The sequence below is a fragment of the Cyprinus carpio genome, chromosome B4 (genome assembly GCF_018340385.1).
Source record: "Cyprinus carpio isolate SPL01 chromosome B4, ASM1834038v1, whole genome shotgun sequence".
Taxonomy (NCBI): Eukaryota; Metazoa; Chordata; class Actinopteri; order Cypriniformes; family Cyprinidae; genus Cyprinus; species Cyprinus carpio.
Window position 1 is genome coordinate 22553539 of NC_056600.1, and position 19401 is coordinate 22572939.

Genomic DNA, 19401 nt, shown 5'->3' on the forward strand with positions numbered 1-19401 from the left:
GACGCGTCCCGCTCCTGCGTCTGTTGTGATTCTGGCATAAGAAAGGTTTGTGCTTTACAACGTCTCTGGTTTTGGGTATTTAAGTCGTTCAAATGGGTACAGTTGTTCAATTAACTTTGTAGTTTTTAATTATTTATGTAATTTTAAATGATTATTAAATATAACGTTGAGACATTTATATAACATCTTGGAATGTTATTTTTGTGAATCAACACACGAGTCTTAGTACGTCTAATTTCTCTCCCTGACTATGTATATCGTCAATCAGTATATTGTCAACACGAATTTAGGGACTAAAAAGTAATGACGCGAGAAATTCAAATTAATTGAAAAAAATGTTTCGTAAAATGATTCAAAGTTTCGAAGCGCTCGAAAGGCTGCATGTTGGCGACACCAGCTGGTCAAAGCGTTGTAAATGCAAAGAAAACACAATATGTGTAATTTAATGATTATAACTTTTTCAAACCAGCTGCAAGTGGTTTCAATAAAGCCTAATCTACTAAATATAATCCACAAATGCCAAATATAGATAAGTAAACATCAAGTGCCTGTGTATACGTTGTGTTATCTTATTATTTTGTAATTTATTAATTTTGATCTAAACACAGGAAACCTCCCTGAGAAACAATTGAGATCAACGTGACAAACTATTATAAAGATGGCGTTTATTAAAGAGGAGGTAGAAGACATGAAGATTGAACAAGCATTCAGAGTGAAACATGAAGATACCGAAGAACAAACAGGTTTGTTTCCATTCTCAAAGGTTAAAAAAATGATCAAAGTCATTTGGTCCTATTATAAATGATGACCTCAAAATCTTTGCGTCAGATTGGTGGCTTGTAAACGTGTCTTTGTTTTCTTGGGGCAGTGGGGTCGGGAGATGTATTCCAGAAAGTAGGATTAACTCACTGTCATATAAACTTCAAACTCTTGGTTAATTAACCAGAATCTTTCGGATTTCATTTTCAAAAAACATGACCAGGGGGGTATTGCACAAAAGCAAGATAAGGGATTAAGCTGGGATTTTCCAGTTATCCTGGCTGAATTTAGCCCTGACTCGGTTGCATGAAGGGAGGCTAAATTAATCTACATTAAGTTACTATGGAGATTTACGCTGTGCAGCTAGCCTGCTCCGGAGCAGGCTAACAACCAGGCTAAGATTAATCTTAGTGATTTATCTGTTAGTTCTGCTGTCAATCCTTCTAGAAATTAATGTTTTACAGTCACTCCATGGTCTTCTGCAAATGTTGCATCATTTTAATTATCATGCATTAAAATACAACATATACTGTCATTCATCCAAGTATCCCTATTTTAGTGTTGTTATGAAGACTTCATATTGCTGTTAGAGGTTTGATGAATGCATATATTATTGCAGTTGTTGAGATTATAAGAAATGGCTGATGAAGTTGCAAATGTGGTTTCATTTAAGTCCATGACGAGGTCAATATGTAGTGGTATATATAGGCTTATTCTAAATAAATGTTCCATTTGTTAGTCTCTTTCAACTCGAATAAAGGAATAATAAAATATATTTTGAAAATGGTTCTACTCTTGAGGATGGCAACAACCTTATTAGTATTTTTTAGTTAAATAGTTTTATAAATATTTTTAAATATCCAAATCTGTATGAGTTGTTTTCTTATGTTGAACATAAAAGAGGGAAAAAAAAATACTATGGAAATCAGAAGGAGCCACCAACTGTTTGATTACCAGCAATCTTCACAATATCTTCTTTACACAAAATTGACATGACACCTTAAGCCTTCCGAAGTCCAGTAACATATATTCAACAGAACTTGTATTGATAGTTTTGACAGGACTTGCCAAGCCTATGATTTTAATAAAGAGAAGTCACCAGCGGATCATAGTCTGGTGGCTCCAGAAGTATAAGTGTGTTACCAGACACTGCAAGGTAAGGCAAAGTCAGACAGTCCACATAACAAAATCTAAATACTTGATTGTTTTCCATGTGCAGTAGTACCGCAGTAATGTACCTTGTATGAAGAGGCCAGTCTCTCTTGCTGGGCCAGAGTCAGTGGCTGTCCCTCACTGTGTCCCTTCCATCACTGGCTTCCCTTTATTCCACTCCAGGGCCAGCTCCTCTGCTGTTGTCAAGTCTTGGGTTGGAGGGCCACCCCCCGTGCCAGATATATGAGCCTTTTTTTTTCAATGCTACAATCAACACAGACAATAAAATATGGCAGCAGACACTATTCACTTAATTAGGCTTTTTTTTTTTTTTTCACACATCAAGTCACTTACCAGCCTGCAAAATGTTCTTGGACTTGCTGCCAGGTCCTTTTTTGGCCACACACGCTTGTTCTTTAAGAAGGAGAGATACATAAGAGAGATAAATAAACAATTAGATAGATAAAAACAGATCAAATTATCAGATTAGATTAAATCAATTAGATAGAAAACTAAAAACCTAAATAAAAATAGATAAAAGAGACATGAGATGAAATGAACAAAATAGATCAAATACTGTAGATACGCATAGTGGATAAGTGGGTAAGCCTGGCAGACAATAGCGGACCAACTGAATGCATAAGTAGTCCAAATAACCAGTGCTCCACTGAAGCCATCATAATTACAATGCAAGGAGTTATTTGTAATTTCCCTAAATTAACAGTTGGACACTTTGCCTTAAATGTGACCAGTGGACATGCATGTTACTTATGCAAGCACATGTATGATTAAGTGCAAACACATATACATTATGCGCATCTACAGTATATCATCTACAGTATTTTGTCTATTTAATCTATTGCATCTATCTCTTTTATCTATTTTTATTTAGGTTTTTTTCTATCTAATTGGATTTTATCTTATCTATAATCTGAAATAAAACTTTGTCTTTGTTTTATTAAAGAAGCTGTATTTCCCTTTTTACATATTATATGTTTCACCTCTTCATATGTTTCCATTAGAAGCTGTTGCTCAGTTGGCGAGAAGTATGCCGCACGGGTTTTATCCATTTTTGCATCATTGATTCTGTGATCGATCCCATGGTCTGTTTAAGAATGCCGTGAACGTGCACTTATCCCAACTATCTACACTTGGCTTGACATAGCTGCACGCTCTCATCCTGGCTTAGCAAATGTGCAACAGACTAAGCCAGGATGTGCTGATTGAACTAGGTCAAGCCGCACCTTTTCTGTTATCCTGGCTTTCTTAATTCTACTTTTGTGCAATACCCCTCAGAAGTAAGTTCAGTCAACCTAGAGTTATTCGTGGTGAAAACACAAAGACATTCTCAACAGAGAATTCAAGAAAGGTCTCATTCAAGAAACTTGCATAAATGTATGAGCAAATTCTTTGAGTAATCTGTGCATAAAATTCACCTTCCTGAATACTGTTTTCCGGATTCACAAATGAATGGTAAACCTCAGATTTGATAGTTAGATGTGTATGTTAATGAATTCAATCCATTCATAAATAGGGTGCACATGCATGCTCATACACAATTAGCATAATCCCAGGCCATGAATTACAAATATGTGTATTATGTGTACAGGAATGTTCTGACATCTTTGGACTCCCTTCTCAGGTTTGGCTGCGGTGTATTGCATAAATCAGGGGTGTCAAACTCTGCTCCTGGAGGGCCACAAGTAATCTTGAAGTCCTTGGTTAGATAATTCAGGTGTGTTTATTTAGAGTTGGAGCAAAACTTGAAGGGGTATGGCCATCCAAACCATAATATTTCAGTTGACTACTGGAGCACATAAGTAGTGCTCACCTTGCTCCAGCATCAGCTGTTTCAGGGATGCATAATATTTTATCGGAACATTATTAGAATCATCTGATAAAGGCTTAAAATAAAAACATTGACATTGGCCGATTTGAAAAAATATGCTGATATGCCTTGCCGATAAGACTGATAGCTCACATGTGCTCAGGGTGTGATCGTGATAAAATCACGTCAGCAGTGTGGTCATTCTTGAAGTGAACTTTTCCCTGAATGATGATTAGATTCACTGTTTTAGATTGCCGCATTTAATTTGATTAAATGCATTTAATTAAAAATCATTTGTTTATAATTTCCCCTCAGGAGAGACTTGGTGTTGTTTCAAAACAAAGAGAAATATATATATCAGTACGGCCAAAATCATTTGAAAAATATTGGCATATCGGATATCAGCAAAAATCTAATATTGTGCATCCCTAGTTTCAGCATTCCTCCATCTCCTCAACTCCACCAACTAGGGCTAGTATGTATTACATATTTTCTGACGGCATGAAAGTTGCATGAATTAACCAAGTCGATTAGACCTGTGTCTTAAAGTGCCCCTATTATGCCATTTCCAATATTGCCTTTCATGCAGTGTGTAATGTAGCTGTATGTGAATGTAAATGATCAGCAAAGTTGTAAAGCCGAAAGTGCACAATAAATAATCAACTCTCTAATGCCTAAACGAGTCATTAGTAATTCAAATCCCACTTCCGTGACAGCTACACGTCACAGGGTAACACATTTGCATAATTCCCGCCTGTGTTCTACGTTGGCTGGAAGCGAACAACTTGACCCCGCCCACAAACACGTCATACTGAAGACTGCTTCTCTCGGGAGTTCAACTAAATGCTTGCTCTTGAAAGATGGCTCGGTACCCTGTTTATTTGGACCAGCTGGCACCACTGAATCACAAGTATGCTAAATAATTTATGTTTATATTTTCTATCGAGCGTTCAAAATACAGAACTATAGCAATGGGCATATCGTTTCCGAAGCGCTTTATGTGGTAGACCAGTGGTTCTCAACCACATTCCTGGAGGACCCCCATCACTGCATATTTTGCATGTCTCCTTAATCAAACACATCTGATTCAGGTTGCCTGCTCATTAGTAGAGATTCACAGACTTGAAATGAGTGTGTCAGACAAAGGAGACATGCAAAATGTGCTGTGTTGGGGTCCTTCAGGAATGTGGTTGAGAACCACTGTGGTAGACCAATCACAACAGACTGGGCCACGGAAAGTGAAAGTGACGTGACATGCAGCCAAGTATGATGACCCATGCTCAGAATTCGTGCTCTGCATTTAACCCATCCAAAGTGCACACACACCGTGAACACACACCTGGAGCAGTGGGCAGCCATTTATGCTGCGGCACCCGGGGAGCAGTTGGGGATTCGGTGCCTTGCTCATGGGTACCTCAGTCGTGGTATTGCCAGCCCGAGACTCGAACCCACAACCTTAGGGTTAAGAGTCAAACTCTTACCATTAGGCCATGACTTCCCAAGGAGGGTATTAGAGAGACTGAATCTTAGAAAAATTAGGTGATATTAAATTGATATTTTGAGAAAACGTTTTTTGACCTTGCATGCATGTAATCCTATTGTAGGAATATTAGGAATTTTAAAAATGGCATAATAGGGGCACTTAAAGTGAGCATAAATAGTTGGGTGAAAATGGGATGTATATCAATATATTGGATATGTGCATTTAGACTTAAACTGACAGCAGCCTAATAAACCTGCTGTGTCATTAAAGGGGTCATATGATGCTGCTAAAAAGAACATTATTTTGTGTATTTGGTGTAATGCAATGTGTTTATGCAGTTTAAGGTTAAAAAACACATTATTTTCCACATACTGTACATTATAGTTTCTCCTCTTTGCCCCGCCTTCTGAAACGCGTCGCTTTTTCCAAAGCTCATCGGTCTGAAAAGCGAGGTGTGCTCTGATTGGCCAGCTATACAGTGCATTGTGATAGGCCGAATGCCTCAAGCGTGTGATGGAAATGTTACACCCCTTAACATACTGTGATGCCGTCTCCCAGGCCAGCAGCATGAGACTCAGTCCAGCTGCTCTGCTTGTGCACATCCCATCATCGGTTCTCTTTTAGCAGTTCAGTCAATGTACAATTAGGAGTAACTGAATAACTCGGGATATTGGTTTATTTCGCATCAGAGGGAGTATAAAGCACGTTTATAAACCGAATAATTTAAGTAATTTGTGGATTAGTGCGTACTGGAGACGCAAAATGTTTCAAAAGATTCAGAAAGATTTGGTGAACTGGTTCGACGGGTTCACTAAGAAGATGCGGTTAAATAGAAAGATTTGTTCACGATCCGGACATCACTAGATGAGACAAATCAAATAAAACCCATTACAAACGAGGCATTTGTTGCATCCATTGGGGACATCATAACGGATTATAATGACTTATACTGTCTTTTTATGCATTGCGTATCGCGCTGCTTAAACATAAAACCATGTCTGCATTTGTGATCTGTGAAACAACAAACAACAAGCCTACTCTACTGCTCAAAACTCGCATTTGAATCATCACTGGCAAACTATTTAAATATAAAAAAATTTACCTACAGGCTGTGAGTCAGAAGTGCCAGACTGTCCTTGCAAAGACTGAACTGCCCAACTTTATAGAAACCGCCGTTGTGTCACAGATGCATTGCAGGCTACTGGTTTAGGAAACAGTCCCCATCCTCCTTAAAATGCGCACCACACATCTGAATATTTGAAGCTTTACGACATATAGTGCAAGTTATGAGGTAGGAGGGCGGAGACCAGCTCAATGCAAATGATTGTACATACAACATAAGGTGCAAGGAAAATATAAACGGAAGGTGCATTGTACAGTGTGGTACATAAATAGCATATGTTTATATATGGCCAATGACCATAACAGTGCAAACAGCATCCTGAGGTAGAAATGTGCAAGGGAATGTGCAAAATATCAGAGAAATGTGCAAAATAACAGGGGGAATATAAGAACATTGTGAGTGAGGAGTGTAGACAGGTTATTGTTCAGTACACTTTTGTGTGTGTGTTAAGCATTAGGTGGTCCATATAGGATGTAGTGTTCAGCGCCTGAGATTGGAGTTCAGTAGGCTGAGAGAAAGAAACTGTTACTGAGTCTGCTGGTGCGACAGCGAAGACTCCTATAACGTCTCCCCAATGGGAGAGGAGTGAACAGTCTGTGACTGGGGTGAGAGGAGTCTTTCATGATGCTTCTCACTCTCCTTAGGCAGTGTGGTAGACGTCTTTGATGGAGGGTAGCCCGACACCAGTGATGTATTGGGCAGTTTTCACCACCCGCTGGAGGGCTTTCTGGTCCAAAACAGTGCAGTTGCCATACCACACTGTGATGCAGTTTGTGAGAATGCTTTCATTAGTAAAATGGTAAAAGTTCAGCAAGATGTTGGGGGACAGGTGAGCTTCCCTTAGTTTCCTAAGGAAGTAAAGTCGCTGTTGTGCCTTTTTGATCACTATGGAAGTATTGAGGGTCCAGGAAAGATCCACAGAGAGATGGAAACCATGGAACTTGAAGCTCGCCACGCGCTCCACTTCAGCCCCATCAATGTAGATGGGAGTGTGTTCCTTCTTAGTCTGCCGGTGGTCTACAATCAGCTCTTTGGTCTTCTGGGTGTTGAGTGCAAGGTTATTGTTGGCACACCACGTTGCAAGATGCTGAACCTCGTCCCTATATGCCATCTCATCATTGCCGCTGATCAGGCCTTACCACCATGGTGTCATCTGCAAACTTGATTATGGAGTTAGAGCCATGCAAGGTTATTGTTTCATGGGTGAAAAGAGAGTAGAGGATTGGGCTCAACACACAGCCCTGTAGTACCCCAGTGTTTAAAGTGAGGACGGAGGAGGTGTGGTTACTGATCCTAACAGACTGTGGTCTGTTGGTGAGAAAGTCCAGGGTCCAGTTACAGAGGGAGGGGATGATGCCAAGATCACAGAGCTTGGAGATCAGCTTGGATGGGATCACAGTATTGAAGGCAGAACTGAAATCACTGAATAGCATCCTGAGAACCAGCCTCTCATATGTAAGAAATACATATGTGCTTCAGCAACTAGCTCCCCATCTGAGAGGGTTTTTAGTGCCAGTGGGAACATAGTTCCATGCCACAGAGCTTCTCTTAAACCAGAGCCAGTTGACAGACTTGTGTTCTAAGCCAAAATCTTGTAAAAAATACTTGTCCCAGTTTAATTATTTCCCCCAGTTGCACAGTGTAAATTGTCAGTTGCATGCACTAAAAAGTTGTCAATGCACTTTCTGTACTTGTTTTGCACTACTTCAGTTACATGTGTTCATTTAATAAAAAGCAGCTAGTGATCACTTGGTCTTGTTTTTTTTTTTTTTTCTTGTTTTTTTTTTTTTAAACTGCTTAAATTTGCACTAAACATTTTGTATTTACGTTGAACAAATAGTTGTTCTATCTAAATTGTTTTTTTAATGGGGGCAAAATAAAATCTTTAAATTTTTTTATTGTTATTTAAAAGCAAATGCTAACTTATCGAGATATATATTGATTATTGTAAAAAAAATTGACAATATCGAGATATATATTTATATATCGCCCAGCCCTAATACGTTGTATAATTTATTCAGAGATTGCCATGAAAATAGCCTTGATGCTGGCATGGCGTTAAAAAGTGAATAGATTTGATGTTTTTTTGTCGTTTAGGAGTGGTTTAGTATAAGTAGAGTTGTTTATAATCGGTGTTTTTGGGATTTTTATGGTTTAATTATTTATTTTAACATTATTAATTATCATGATAACTATAAAGATAACGATAAAGATATAGTTCTAAAAATCATTCTTAATATTAGGGAATAGCATCCACACCACAGCTATAACAATAAAGACACAGAGAAACAATATCCTTGGAATCACTTTCAGAACTATTTTTTACAGCTGATGAATGATACAAAAAGGTCTGCCCCCTAATAGTCGACTAATCGTTAGTTGACCAGAAGAGGCTTGGTCAACCAAAATTGTATTAGTCGCTTATTTCTGTATTAGCTGCGAAGTCCGTGAGTAACAGATCAATAATGGCTAGTCTGTTGTAATACAGTACATCAGGCAGGACATCCAAATGCTCACCTATCATTAATCGACCTCAAATACTGCTTATTATAAGTATAAGTGTAAGTATTAGCAACTTTATATGGCTGCTCAATCTAATGTTAACCTAGAGAAATGTGCGCTATAGTGTCTGTGTGGAGTGTGGATCTGAACAGTAGCGCTCACTGCATGACAGATGGAGGTGCCGGTGCCGGTGTGCTCACTTGCTTTTAAGATACTCCAACATTTTTGGACATACAGATAAGGGTAAAACATCTTTTAAATATGTAAACACTCTGTTTATTTGTGTGCACTCAGAATAACAAAATGCGCTTTTGTACAATAATTAAAGCAAACATGATGCGCTTTCTGTCATCTCAGTCTCTGTGAACTTGAGCGCAAAACTCCATGTATATAAAACTCCATGTCTTAAAGACAATAAAAATATATCTATAGAGAGTGAAATGTCTACTTTCAAATGAACCAAATCAAATGGAAGACAAATATTCTCAGATAATGTAATCTCCATGAAACATGCATAAAGGCGTGTCACTACTGTGGAGATGACCAGTCAGTGTCGCCGACTCCTTTTAAACCGAGAACAATGTAGGCACTAGTTTATCAAATTATTAAAATGTTAATGCAGTGTCCTTACTATTTTCCCTGACACATTCATAATCATTAATTCTGCCAATGCGCTGCGGTGAGCTTTATGCGTGTGCTTGTGCTCTTATTAGGCAATGTGGGCAATTAAAGGCTCATTATAATGATTTAAATGGTTTATTATTAATAAACATGCGATTAGTCGACTAATGCTTAAAATGAACGACTACTAGTCGACCAAAAAAGTCCTTAATCAAGGGCAGCCCTTGATACAAACACTGACACCCAATCAGAATCAATCCTGCTGAAACAAGCTTGAGAATTTAAAGCGGCAGATGAACGTACACTTAGAATAAACAGACGATGTCGTCTGCTGATGTGGACACTAATATAGTTATCTTTATACGGGGAACGGGGCTTAATAGCGATTGATGCTTTTTACTAGGACTGCCCTCGACTAAAGATTTTCAGAAAGCGCGTCCTGTTTGCTTTAATTATTTTACAAAAGCGCAATGTTTCGTTGTTATTTTGAGTGCACACAAATAAACGTAGAGTCTTTACAGATACAAAAGATGCATTACTCTTATCTGAATGACCAAAAATTTAGTATTTCAAGAGCAAATGATCGCAGCGGCGCCTCAATCTGTAATGCAATAGCCCAAGCACGCTACTGTTCAGCTTCCACACTCTGCACAAACACGTGAACTGCGCACTTTTTTTCTAGGCTAACATTAGATTAAGCTGCCATGTAAAGTTGCTACTACATACATATTCAGATGATAAGCCATTTTTGAGGTCGATTAATTTTTTTTTTGCGACTAATGACATTATGGTGGAACAAGCCTCTTCTCATTGACTAACGGTTTGTCGACTATTAGGGGGCAGCCCTACTTTTTACACTAAGTGCCAATAGCTTTAAATTCTATTTACACATTTAAAATAGCAGGATTTTCTACTGTTTATACTACTTGCAAATAGTGGCAATTATCTGCACCTCAGTATTGTAGTACATTATAAAACACTATGCAATAATGTGTTAAGTGTAAATTATAATTTTAATTCAAATCATTTAATGAATGTCACCTTATTGGGACATTAAAGCCCTGCCCTACCCTAACCCTACCTGATACTTTTTTTTTTTTACTTTTTGATTATTTCCTTCATTTGTATTGAAAATAAATGCCATTCTGATGTGAATTGAAAAGGAAGGGAAAAAAAGTTCGGCAAAAGGCAGATTTGAACCTGGGTCGATCATGTCAAAAAGACTGCAGTATTGGCTTTACCATATGACAGCCATATTTTGCAGTGGTGACTAGCCCAATCACACGTTGATGGGCGGAGTTGGTGTAAATAGCCTCTGCCAACAAGGCTGGCTATTTTCACTTAGTGTAAATAGACCCTTCTGAAAGAAATTTGCGCTGCATGAAACTCCCTTTGGCTCTCAGGAAACGGTGCATTTTATTGTTTAATTGTGGAATATAATTATTTTTTTCAGAATTTGCTAATTTTTTGAGAAGGACCTATGCATGTAATTTGCATAAATCTAATTAATTCTTTATTAAAATCAAATTTTAAATTATTTAAATGAGCAACATTTAATTGGGGTTAATTTAATTGGGGCCATAATTATTTTTATTCAGTGTATGAGTATCTGCTTTATACAGAGAAACCTCTCAGATTAAGCTTTCTATTCACTGTATATGATGATGTATTTAAGATTAATTATAAGGACACCTAGAGTGAGTGATTTTTTGCACTTTCAGTTGTTCCTGCAATTTTTTCATTTTTTATTTTATTTATTTATTTTTAATACATTTTAGAAAATTTAGTTGAGCTGAGGGGTGTGATGAGTCATCTTGAAAGTTTTTGGAATATGTCCCAAAGAAAGTGAAGGTTAAGGAAATAGTTCACCCAAAAATAAAGATTTGCTGAAAATTTACTCTCTGTCCATCCAAGATGTAGATGAGATTTTCTTCACTGAAAAACAGAGAAATTTAGCATTACATCACTTACTTGCATATAGATCCTCTGCAATGAATAAGTGCCATCAGACTGAGTCCAAACAGCTGGGGGAAAAATATCACAACATGAATCCAGTTCATCAACGAATGTCATGTAAACTGAAAAGCTCTGTGTTTGTTATAGACAAATCATCAATATTGCTTTCTCCAGTGGGGGAAAAAAGTATTGTCTGAATCAAGAGAGAAATATGCACAGATAAAGCACAGTTTTAAAGTGACAACAGGGGATGGACTTTTTCAGTGGAGGAAGCATCATTATGGATGATTTATTCTAGATTACGATATTTTGTCTAAAACCAATGGTTTAAACAAAAATGCCTCTATTTGTTTATAAGAAGATATTAACTGATGGACTGGAGTTTTGGTGTGGATTGTTATGTAATATGTGCTGTTTGTACTCTCATTCTAATGGCACTCATTTCCTGCAGAGGATCCATTGGTAAGTAAATGATTTAATGGTTAATTTTCTCCAAAAAGAAACTCCTCTGTCATGTGCTTAGTCAATTTAGGAGCTAGCATACATGTTGGTTTTGATAGTTTGAATGTTTTGATGTCTGTTGTACTGTTTCATTAAACTGAAGTTAACTTTTATTTTTATTTTTTGACCTAGGCCTGTTAGTGCCGAAAGAGGATAGTCAAGAACTGAATGAAACAGAAGAGAAAGATGAGAAGCATCTTGATTTTATGATTGGAAGAAAATCCCCACATACTAAAAATACTTCATCAAGAAAAAGAGCTCAAAAGAAGGCAACTAGGAGTTATTTCATCTGCTTTCAGTGTGGAAAGAGTTTTAATCAACATGGAAAACTTGAAGTACACATGAGAGTTCACAATGAAGAGAGCTCTTTCACCTGCCAACAGTGTGGAAAGAGTTTTACTGAGAAAGGAACTCTCAAAAGCCATATGAGAATTCACACCGGAGAGCGAGAGAAGCCTTTCACATGTGGACTGTGTGGAAAAAGCTTCATACGAGAGCTAAACCTTAGATATCACATGAACAATCACACCGGAGAGAAGCCATTCACATGTGATCAGTGTGAAAAGAGTTTCACACGTAAAATAGGACTTAATAGCCACATGAGAATTCATTCAAGAAAAAACTGTTTTAAATGTAATCAGTGTGGAATGAGTTTCTCAGACATAGATCGTCTTAACAGGCATGTAATAATTCACTCTGGAGAGAAGCCTTTCACATGCCAGCAGTGTGGAAAAGGTTTCAAATTCAATAGAAACCTTAAGACGCACATGAGAATTCACACCGGAGAGAAGCCTTTCACGTGTCATCACTGTGGAAAGCGTTTTGGTCATAAAGTAAGCCTTAAGACTCACTTAAGACTTCACACGGGAGAGAAGCCTTACACATGCTCTTTGTGCAGTAAGACTTTCACATATAAATCAACCCTTAATGCCCACATGAGAACTCACACTGGAGAGAGCCCTTACACCTGCAAACTGTGTGGGAAGAGCTTCTCGCAAAAAGGAAATCTACAGACTCACATGAGAATTCATACTGGGGAGAAGCCCTTCTTATGTGGTCAGTGTGGAAAGAATTTCAGATGTAAAGTAACCCTTATTTACCATATGAGGATTCATTCAAGAGAGAACTGTTTTATATGTCAACAGTGTGGAACAAAGTTCACAGACAGTAAACACCTTAAAGATCATGTAATAACTCACATCGGAGAGAAGCCTTTCATGTGCAATCACTGTGGGAAGAGTTTCACACTTAAAGGAAACCTCAAGACTCACATGAGACTTCACACAGGAGAAAAGCCTTTCACATGCAAACAGTGTGGAAAGAGTTTCAGACATAATGTAAGCCTCCAGACTCACATGAGACTGCACACTGGAGAAAAGCCATTCTCATGTCTTGAGTGTGAGAAGAGTTTCACATACCAAAGAGATCTGAAGCGCCATTTGCAATCTCATTCTGTAGAGAAACTGCAGTCTGACAAGAAGTTAACAAAAAGGGGCCATTTAAAAAATCCCCTGCCCATTCACGCTGGCAGAAGGCGACTTAATTGTGATCAGTGTAATAAAGCATTTCTTTTGCCATCACACTTAAAGATACACCTGAAAAGTCATGCAGATGCAAGACCCTATTTGTGTTTTTTGTGTGGAAAGAGTTTTAAATGGCTCAGAAATTTAAAATGGCACCAGAAAATACGTGTTTGTGTGAAATCAAGGCTCCGTTCACACCGCAGCTGAATGTGGCCAAAATCAGAATTTTCTGCTCAAATATGATTCCTTTCTTGTAATTTCAAATATTGATCAATTATGGTAGGCATCCTCTTTTCTTTTGTTGTGTCTTATGGTGCTTTTCCACTGCGTGGTATGACTCTGCTCGGCACGGCTCTGTACGGTACGGCTCGGTCTGCGTTTCCACTGCAGTTTAGTGCCAGTTTAGAGTGAGCGGGATTATTCACAAGCTGTTATGGTTGCGCCGCCACTACTGCTGCAACTCCTGAAAAACTTTTTCATTCCACGTCGCCCCATCAATCGTTGGATCTGCACCTCTGATATCAATGAGAGGAACATGTGTACTTCCCCAGCAGACCGCGAAACAGCCATTTTTGGTTGTTAAAAAAGGTGCACTCATTCAAAACCATTGCGTTCAATCCTTCGCTGGCTGTGCTGATTTAAATCTAGCAGTTCTGTTGTGTTTGTGTCGCAAGTTCAGTGACGCAGGTAGCGACGATTCCCTCCGGGCCAATCAGTGATCAGCGGAGATTACACGTCAGGTTTTATTAATGGTATGGTTCACTTGGAACCTTAACCGAGGTGGTACTAAAAAAAGTACCACGTACTGTATACGTAAAGTATATGGTACCGAACCGTACCGTGCCATACCATGCAGTGGAAAAGCGCCATTGGCTTCACCCCCCTGAGGATGCAAGGATAGGAAGGATGCAGGAAAGAAAATGAGGATGGAGGGATCAAAGGAAGGCTTATTTGTACATTGGAATATTCTTGATCAATCAAGTGTTACTTGAAAACGTCATCAGCTGCGCTCAAGGGATCAGTCGTTATGTTGTTAGTTTGGTTAAGACATTCATAATATTAATAAAGCAAGATGTTGAAATATATGAGATGTATGGTTTGTTTAACCTGCAAGGGTAAAACCAAATCAAATTATTATGATAGATGTGAAGAGGGAGGATAATTTGCCCCAGGTTTTCAGAAAAGGCAAGGCAAGTTTATTTAGATGGCACATTTCATTCACAATGGTAATTCAAAGTGCTTTACATAAAAGGAATGAAAATAATCATAAAAAAATCATCACAACAATAGAACAAGGAATTTAAAAACTTTTAAAATAATTAAAAATTGATTTAAAATAAATTTAAACAGTTAAGAATAGAAAATGATTATACATGAAATACAGTGCAATCAGTTCAGACGTAGCAAAGTGCTCATTCAGTAAATGCACAGCTAAACAGATGAGTTTTGTGTTTGGATTTAAATGTGGCTAATGTTTTAGAACATCTGTGGCCTGTTCCATAAAACAAGTTTACCAAATAAACCAGATCTCTTCTGGAAGCTGATTCCAACTGTGGGCGGCATAATAGCTTAAAGTGGATTCCGCTTATTTTCAACCCTTGGTAGTCTAGATGGAAATAGGGGTCCACGCGCACCCCCCCGCTTTTTTTATGCCACCTGATTTTTTAAAATCCTTAAAGTGTCTATTTTCAGAATCTGCCAGGTATCAAGCTGAAATAATGTCCCAAAGGGTTCTTTTTTAACCCTTTGCTGCACCCAACCGGAACCCGAAAAATAAAAAAAATATATAGAAAGTGGCATAACATTAGAAGTAAACAACATACAGAGACAAATGAACACATTTTCCCTTACAATTCTGACCCCAGGAATTTAATGGAATGGTTATTTTTGACATTTGACAACATATTGACCTTATTTCTGGACAAAAAAAGCAAAAAATCGTTTTCTCGAGCGCATAGGGTGATTTTTTTTTTTTTTCCACAACCTGTTATTTCTTTATCATTCAAGTGTCTATTTTAAGATTAAATTGGGTACCAAGCTGAAATAATGTCCAAAATGCTTTATTTTTAACCCTTTGCACCAAACTTGAAAAATCTAAATATGATGTAAAGTGGCATAACTTTTGATGTAAACAACTCACAGAGACAAATGGACACATTTTTCAATACAATTCTGACCCCAAAAATTTAATGGAATGGTTATGTTTGACATTTGACAACATATTGACTGTTTTTTTTTTTTTATTTATGGCCAAGAAATTATAAATAATAAAAGCTGACCTGAACTACTCCTCTTCCTCATCATCACTGAAGAGATCTTTTAAGTCTATTTCTACCAGCACTTCATCCTCATCATTATGTTCATACTCTCCATCCTCTTCACCCACAGACAAGTTGTTGTTGTTGTTGGAACCAGCTGCCTGCTCTTCTGACTCTGCTCTATGAGCCAGTACCTCAGCAAGAGAAGGAGGGAGGATGGGTCCAACTGTCCAAACAGGTTCCAACACCTCCTCCTCTCCTGTCTTCTCCCAGCCCATGCCTGGATCATATGGTTTGGGGCTCTCGATTATTGCCTCGTCTGCTCTCTTATAGCAGGCAACTCTGTAGTTGGCTCTCTGTACATGTGGGATGAGACAGACTTTGGGGGGTGGCAGGCGTTCCAGGTCTACTTTTGATTTTGAGTCCAGGACTTTGTCAGCACTGTCCATTTTTCTCAACATCTTGGCTCGTACTGCGTCAACTGATGTCATCCGTGCTTGGCCATACATGATGCACGTGAAGCTCTCCATCTCCCGTTGAAGCTCATCTGTGACCAGCCAGTCTGCACCTAGCTGCCTGAAAGCATTGTGGAGTTTAGGATTTTGCTGTAGCTTCTTCAGGGGATTCACCTTTCCTTTGCCTTTAAAAGCGCTGGTACAGTCCTCCCCAGTAAAGACATAGAATCCCAGCAGAGTGCTACAGTAGTCAGGGCCCAGTGATTCAGACAGTTCCGTCACAAAAATGAGTATGCGATGTTTGCCAGAGCCATGGTCAAGGTAGATTGAGAGGTTGATCTTGCTGGCATGGTAGAGGAGGATCATCAGAATGTCTGTGTCAGGTGTCCTCACCACACAGGACTTGTACCCCCATTTGACAGCCTGGTGGAGGTACAGGACAATGCGGCTGTCTGTCTCCTCCTGGTTGGACCGCAGTGCGTAGATCTCAGAAGTCTGGACCTGTAACAAATAAAGAAACGAAATACTACTACATAATGTAACAATTAATACATAAGACAACAGCTGCATGACTTCAAATGTTTAAGAGCCCAAATATGGTCATGTGTGAAGTCGAGAATATTCACACTTCCAGAGCCATTTGGTCTACCTATCATTGTAGAGCCATTGTGCATTGTGAGACTGCTTAAGACTTCTGTCAACTTACCTTTCCATTTGTTGATGTTAGGTCATAGGATTTCCCGTTAACACACAGCACTGCTTTCATACTCTTTTCAATCCGGGATGCTGCCTCATTGCTCCCCCAGACCTTGAGAAGCAGGTCACATAGCTGCTTCTTGTTCAGCTCATTACCAAGGAATGACTTAAAGTCATAGGGCTTCTGGGTATTTGGACTGTCAATTATATACTTCTCAGTAAAGCCACGCCTGAGCCTCTCCTGGGCTTTGATGGAATCTGGCTGGTAGCAATCTGTGGAGAACACAAAATGGTGCTTGGCAACCATTAGGTCCAGGAGCTGCTTGCAAATCTCTCCACAGGTTGATGGGAGGTTGGACATCATGTGGAAGAGGGCATTGCCATCCTGTATGTAGAGGGCATCCTTGGGGTAAGTTACTTCTTCATCCCTGTCCTTCAGCAGATGGTAAAGGATGGTGGCCTTATTTGTTTTGGCAAAATAGCCATCAGGAGAGCCAAGGGCATGAGGAACAGGTGAGAGGGGATACCGCATGAGTTCTTCAAGGTTGATGGGCATGCCCATAATCTGTGACTTTACGAGTAGCTGATAGGCGAGGTTGCTCTGCTCCTGGTACACAAAGAGCTTTAATGGAAAGTAAAGAAATGAGGAAGGCATAAATACAACATACCTTAACAGAATGTATTTTGTGTAATGAAATGTGCAATTAGTATAAGTTAAATCAATATCCACCTTCCCCTGCTCAGATGTAAGTTTGACCCTCTTGCTGCAGTGATCCATCGTCTTGAGCTTAAGTTTCTTGAGGTGGTCCAAGAACTCCTTCTTCTTGAAAACAAAGCGCTCTTGGATGAACTGCTCCTTGGCAGCCCTCCCTGCAGCCTCAGCTATAATCATTATAGGTGATTATGTTTGTGTTCACACATTGACATACCTGAAGACTTTGCAAACTTCATGAATGTCTCCTCCATGGTCTTGTCCACTGCTGCAAGAGCCCCTGGGATCAGAGATCTTGCGACCGATATGGCTCCATGCTTGATGTAATCAAGAGCACCAGGATGAGAGAGGTCAATGTTTGTTAGAAAGGCCTCAAACCAGGTCAGGTACCTGTAGGAAATGAATAATAAATAAAGTTTATACTTCAAGTAAGCTCCCACTTACTTATTTTTATATTGTGTATTAAGGGAATGATTGCATAGATTACCTGGAGTAGTTGTGGCCATCATATGCAAAGAAGAGATCTGCCATGGCACCATTGCAGTGGTGGAAGAGCTCAAAGTTGTTGGTTTTCACTGCAAAATCCATCATGAAGACCAGCCTTGCATGATCCATTATGGAGAGCCAGAACATGCCTGTTTTGCCCAGATGGCCCTTCCGTACCTTATCTTGGTATTGCTTATACTGATAAATTAGGTTGAGGAGTGAGGGATTCTTCAGAGTGGAGTCAAGGTTCTCGCAAGTGCAGCAGTGGATGAGGTTGATGAGGGTCTCATGAGGGATGTCTGGTTTCTCCTCCTCCAGGAAAACATTGATGAGTAACCGTTCAAGTGCCTCTGTGACCGCCCTCAGACTGAAGAGAGCCTTGGAGTATGATTTGCCGCTCAGAATGTTTTTCAGGCAACCACTGGTTGCGAGGCCAGCTTCTATGAGGATCTCCGCGTAGCCAGCTCCAAGACACTTGCGCCCAGTGAGCTTGCCTATGTAATTCATGGCCGTATGGAACTTGCCAATGAGGATAACATGCTTACTGAATTCCTCCTTATACTTCCATACTATAGGACAGGCCTTCATGACCACTCCCAGGTCAAACGAGCATTTCAAGCACTTTCCCTGTGCTTGAAATAAAACCACCAAATCCAGGCACCTGCTGCTTGCCCTGGCTGCTTAACCATCTGCAGAGGAGATGGGTGTTGTACTGCAACATTTAGGCATCATATGACTCTTGGTTCTCAACAGGAGGGGTAAAGTTGGCATTGTTGGGGAATTTGGGGCCAGCTCTTTTGAATGCCAGCTCTCGTTGGTTGTGATTCTGTTCAGGTTGTCCCACTTGCTGTGAAAAACAGTGTTTCCCTCTCCGGTGATGATTTGAGGGGTCAGGTGGGTGGAAATGTCATCAAAAGCCTTGGCCATTGCTGTCTCAAGTTCCATACTGAAGTCATATGTTTCTGAGTGTCCTAGTCGTGAAAGGATGGTTGTGAGCTACGAAGACAGAAAATTGCTTTAGTAAATATCAAAATCAAATACCTGTATCAAAAAGAGTTCAGCATTGACAATGTAGGACCTCAAAACCAGTAAATTAACTTATAACTCACCTGTTTGCTTCGATAGAGGTGTCGAAGTGTAGCACAGAGGAGGATGTGCTTTAGGAGTTTCCACTTGCTGTTAGTTGCTGCTCGACACACATCTTGTGTAATCGAATAGACCAGCCTCTGTGTCTTCTCGGACTTTTCGCCATCAAGTGTCCCAGTCACCACTGAGCTCAGAAATTGTACAAGATGCTCTGGAAGAAGCACGTCCATCTTCACAGCATCTAGCTCCTGTGCTGTCGG

General features: G+C 39.4%; 1 protein-coding gene across 1 annotated transcript; it reads left to right on the forward strand.

Moving 5' to 3' along the window:
- Nucleotides 1–14740, forward strand: LOC109073038 (gastrula zinc finger protein XlCGF57.1-like). The gene is made up of 3 exons (XM_019089223.2): nt 1–45; nt 609–743; nt 12058–14740. The coding sequence occupies exons 2-3, from the start codon at nt 659–661 to the stop codon at nt 13653–13655; spliced, it is 1683 nt and encodes a 560-aa protein (XP_018944768.2). The 5' UTR covers nt 1–45; nt 609–658; the 3' UTR covers nt 13656–14740.
- Nucleotides 14741–19401: the final 4661 nt, after the last annotated feature.

Coding starts and splice junctions, on each gene's coding strand:
- LOC109073038 (XM_019089223.2), top strand. CDS start 659: ATGGCGTTTATTAAAGAGGAGGTAGAAGACATGAAGATTGAACAAGCA. Junction 744..12,057: donor AGATACCGAAGAACAAACAG/GTTTGTTTCCAT, acceptor TTTTTGACCTAG/GCCTGTTAGTGCCGAAAGAG.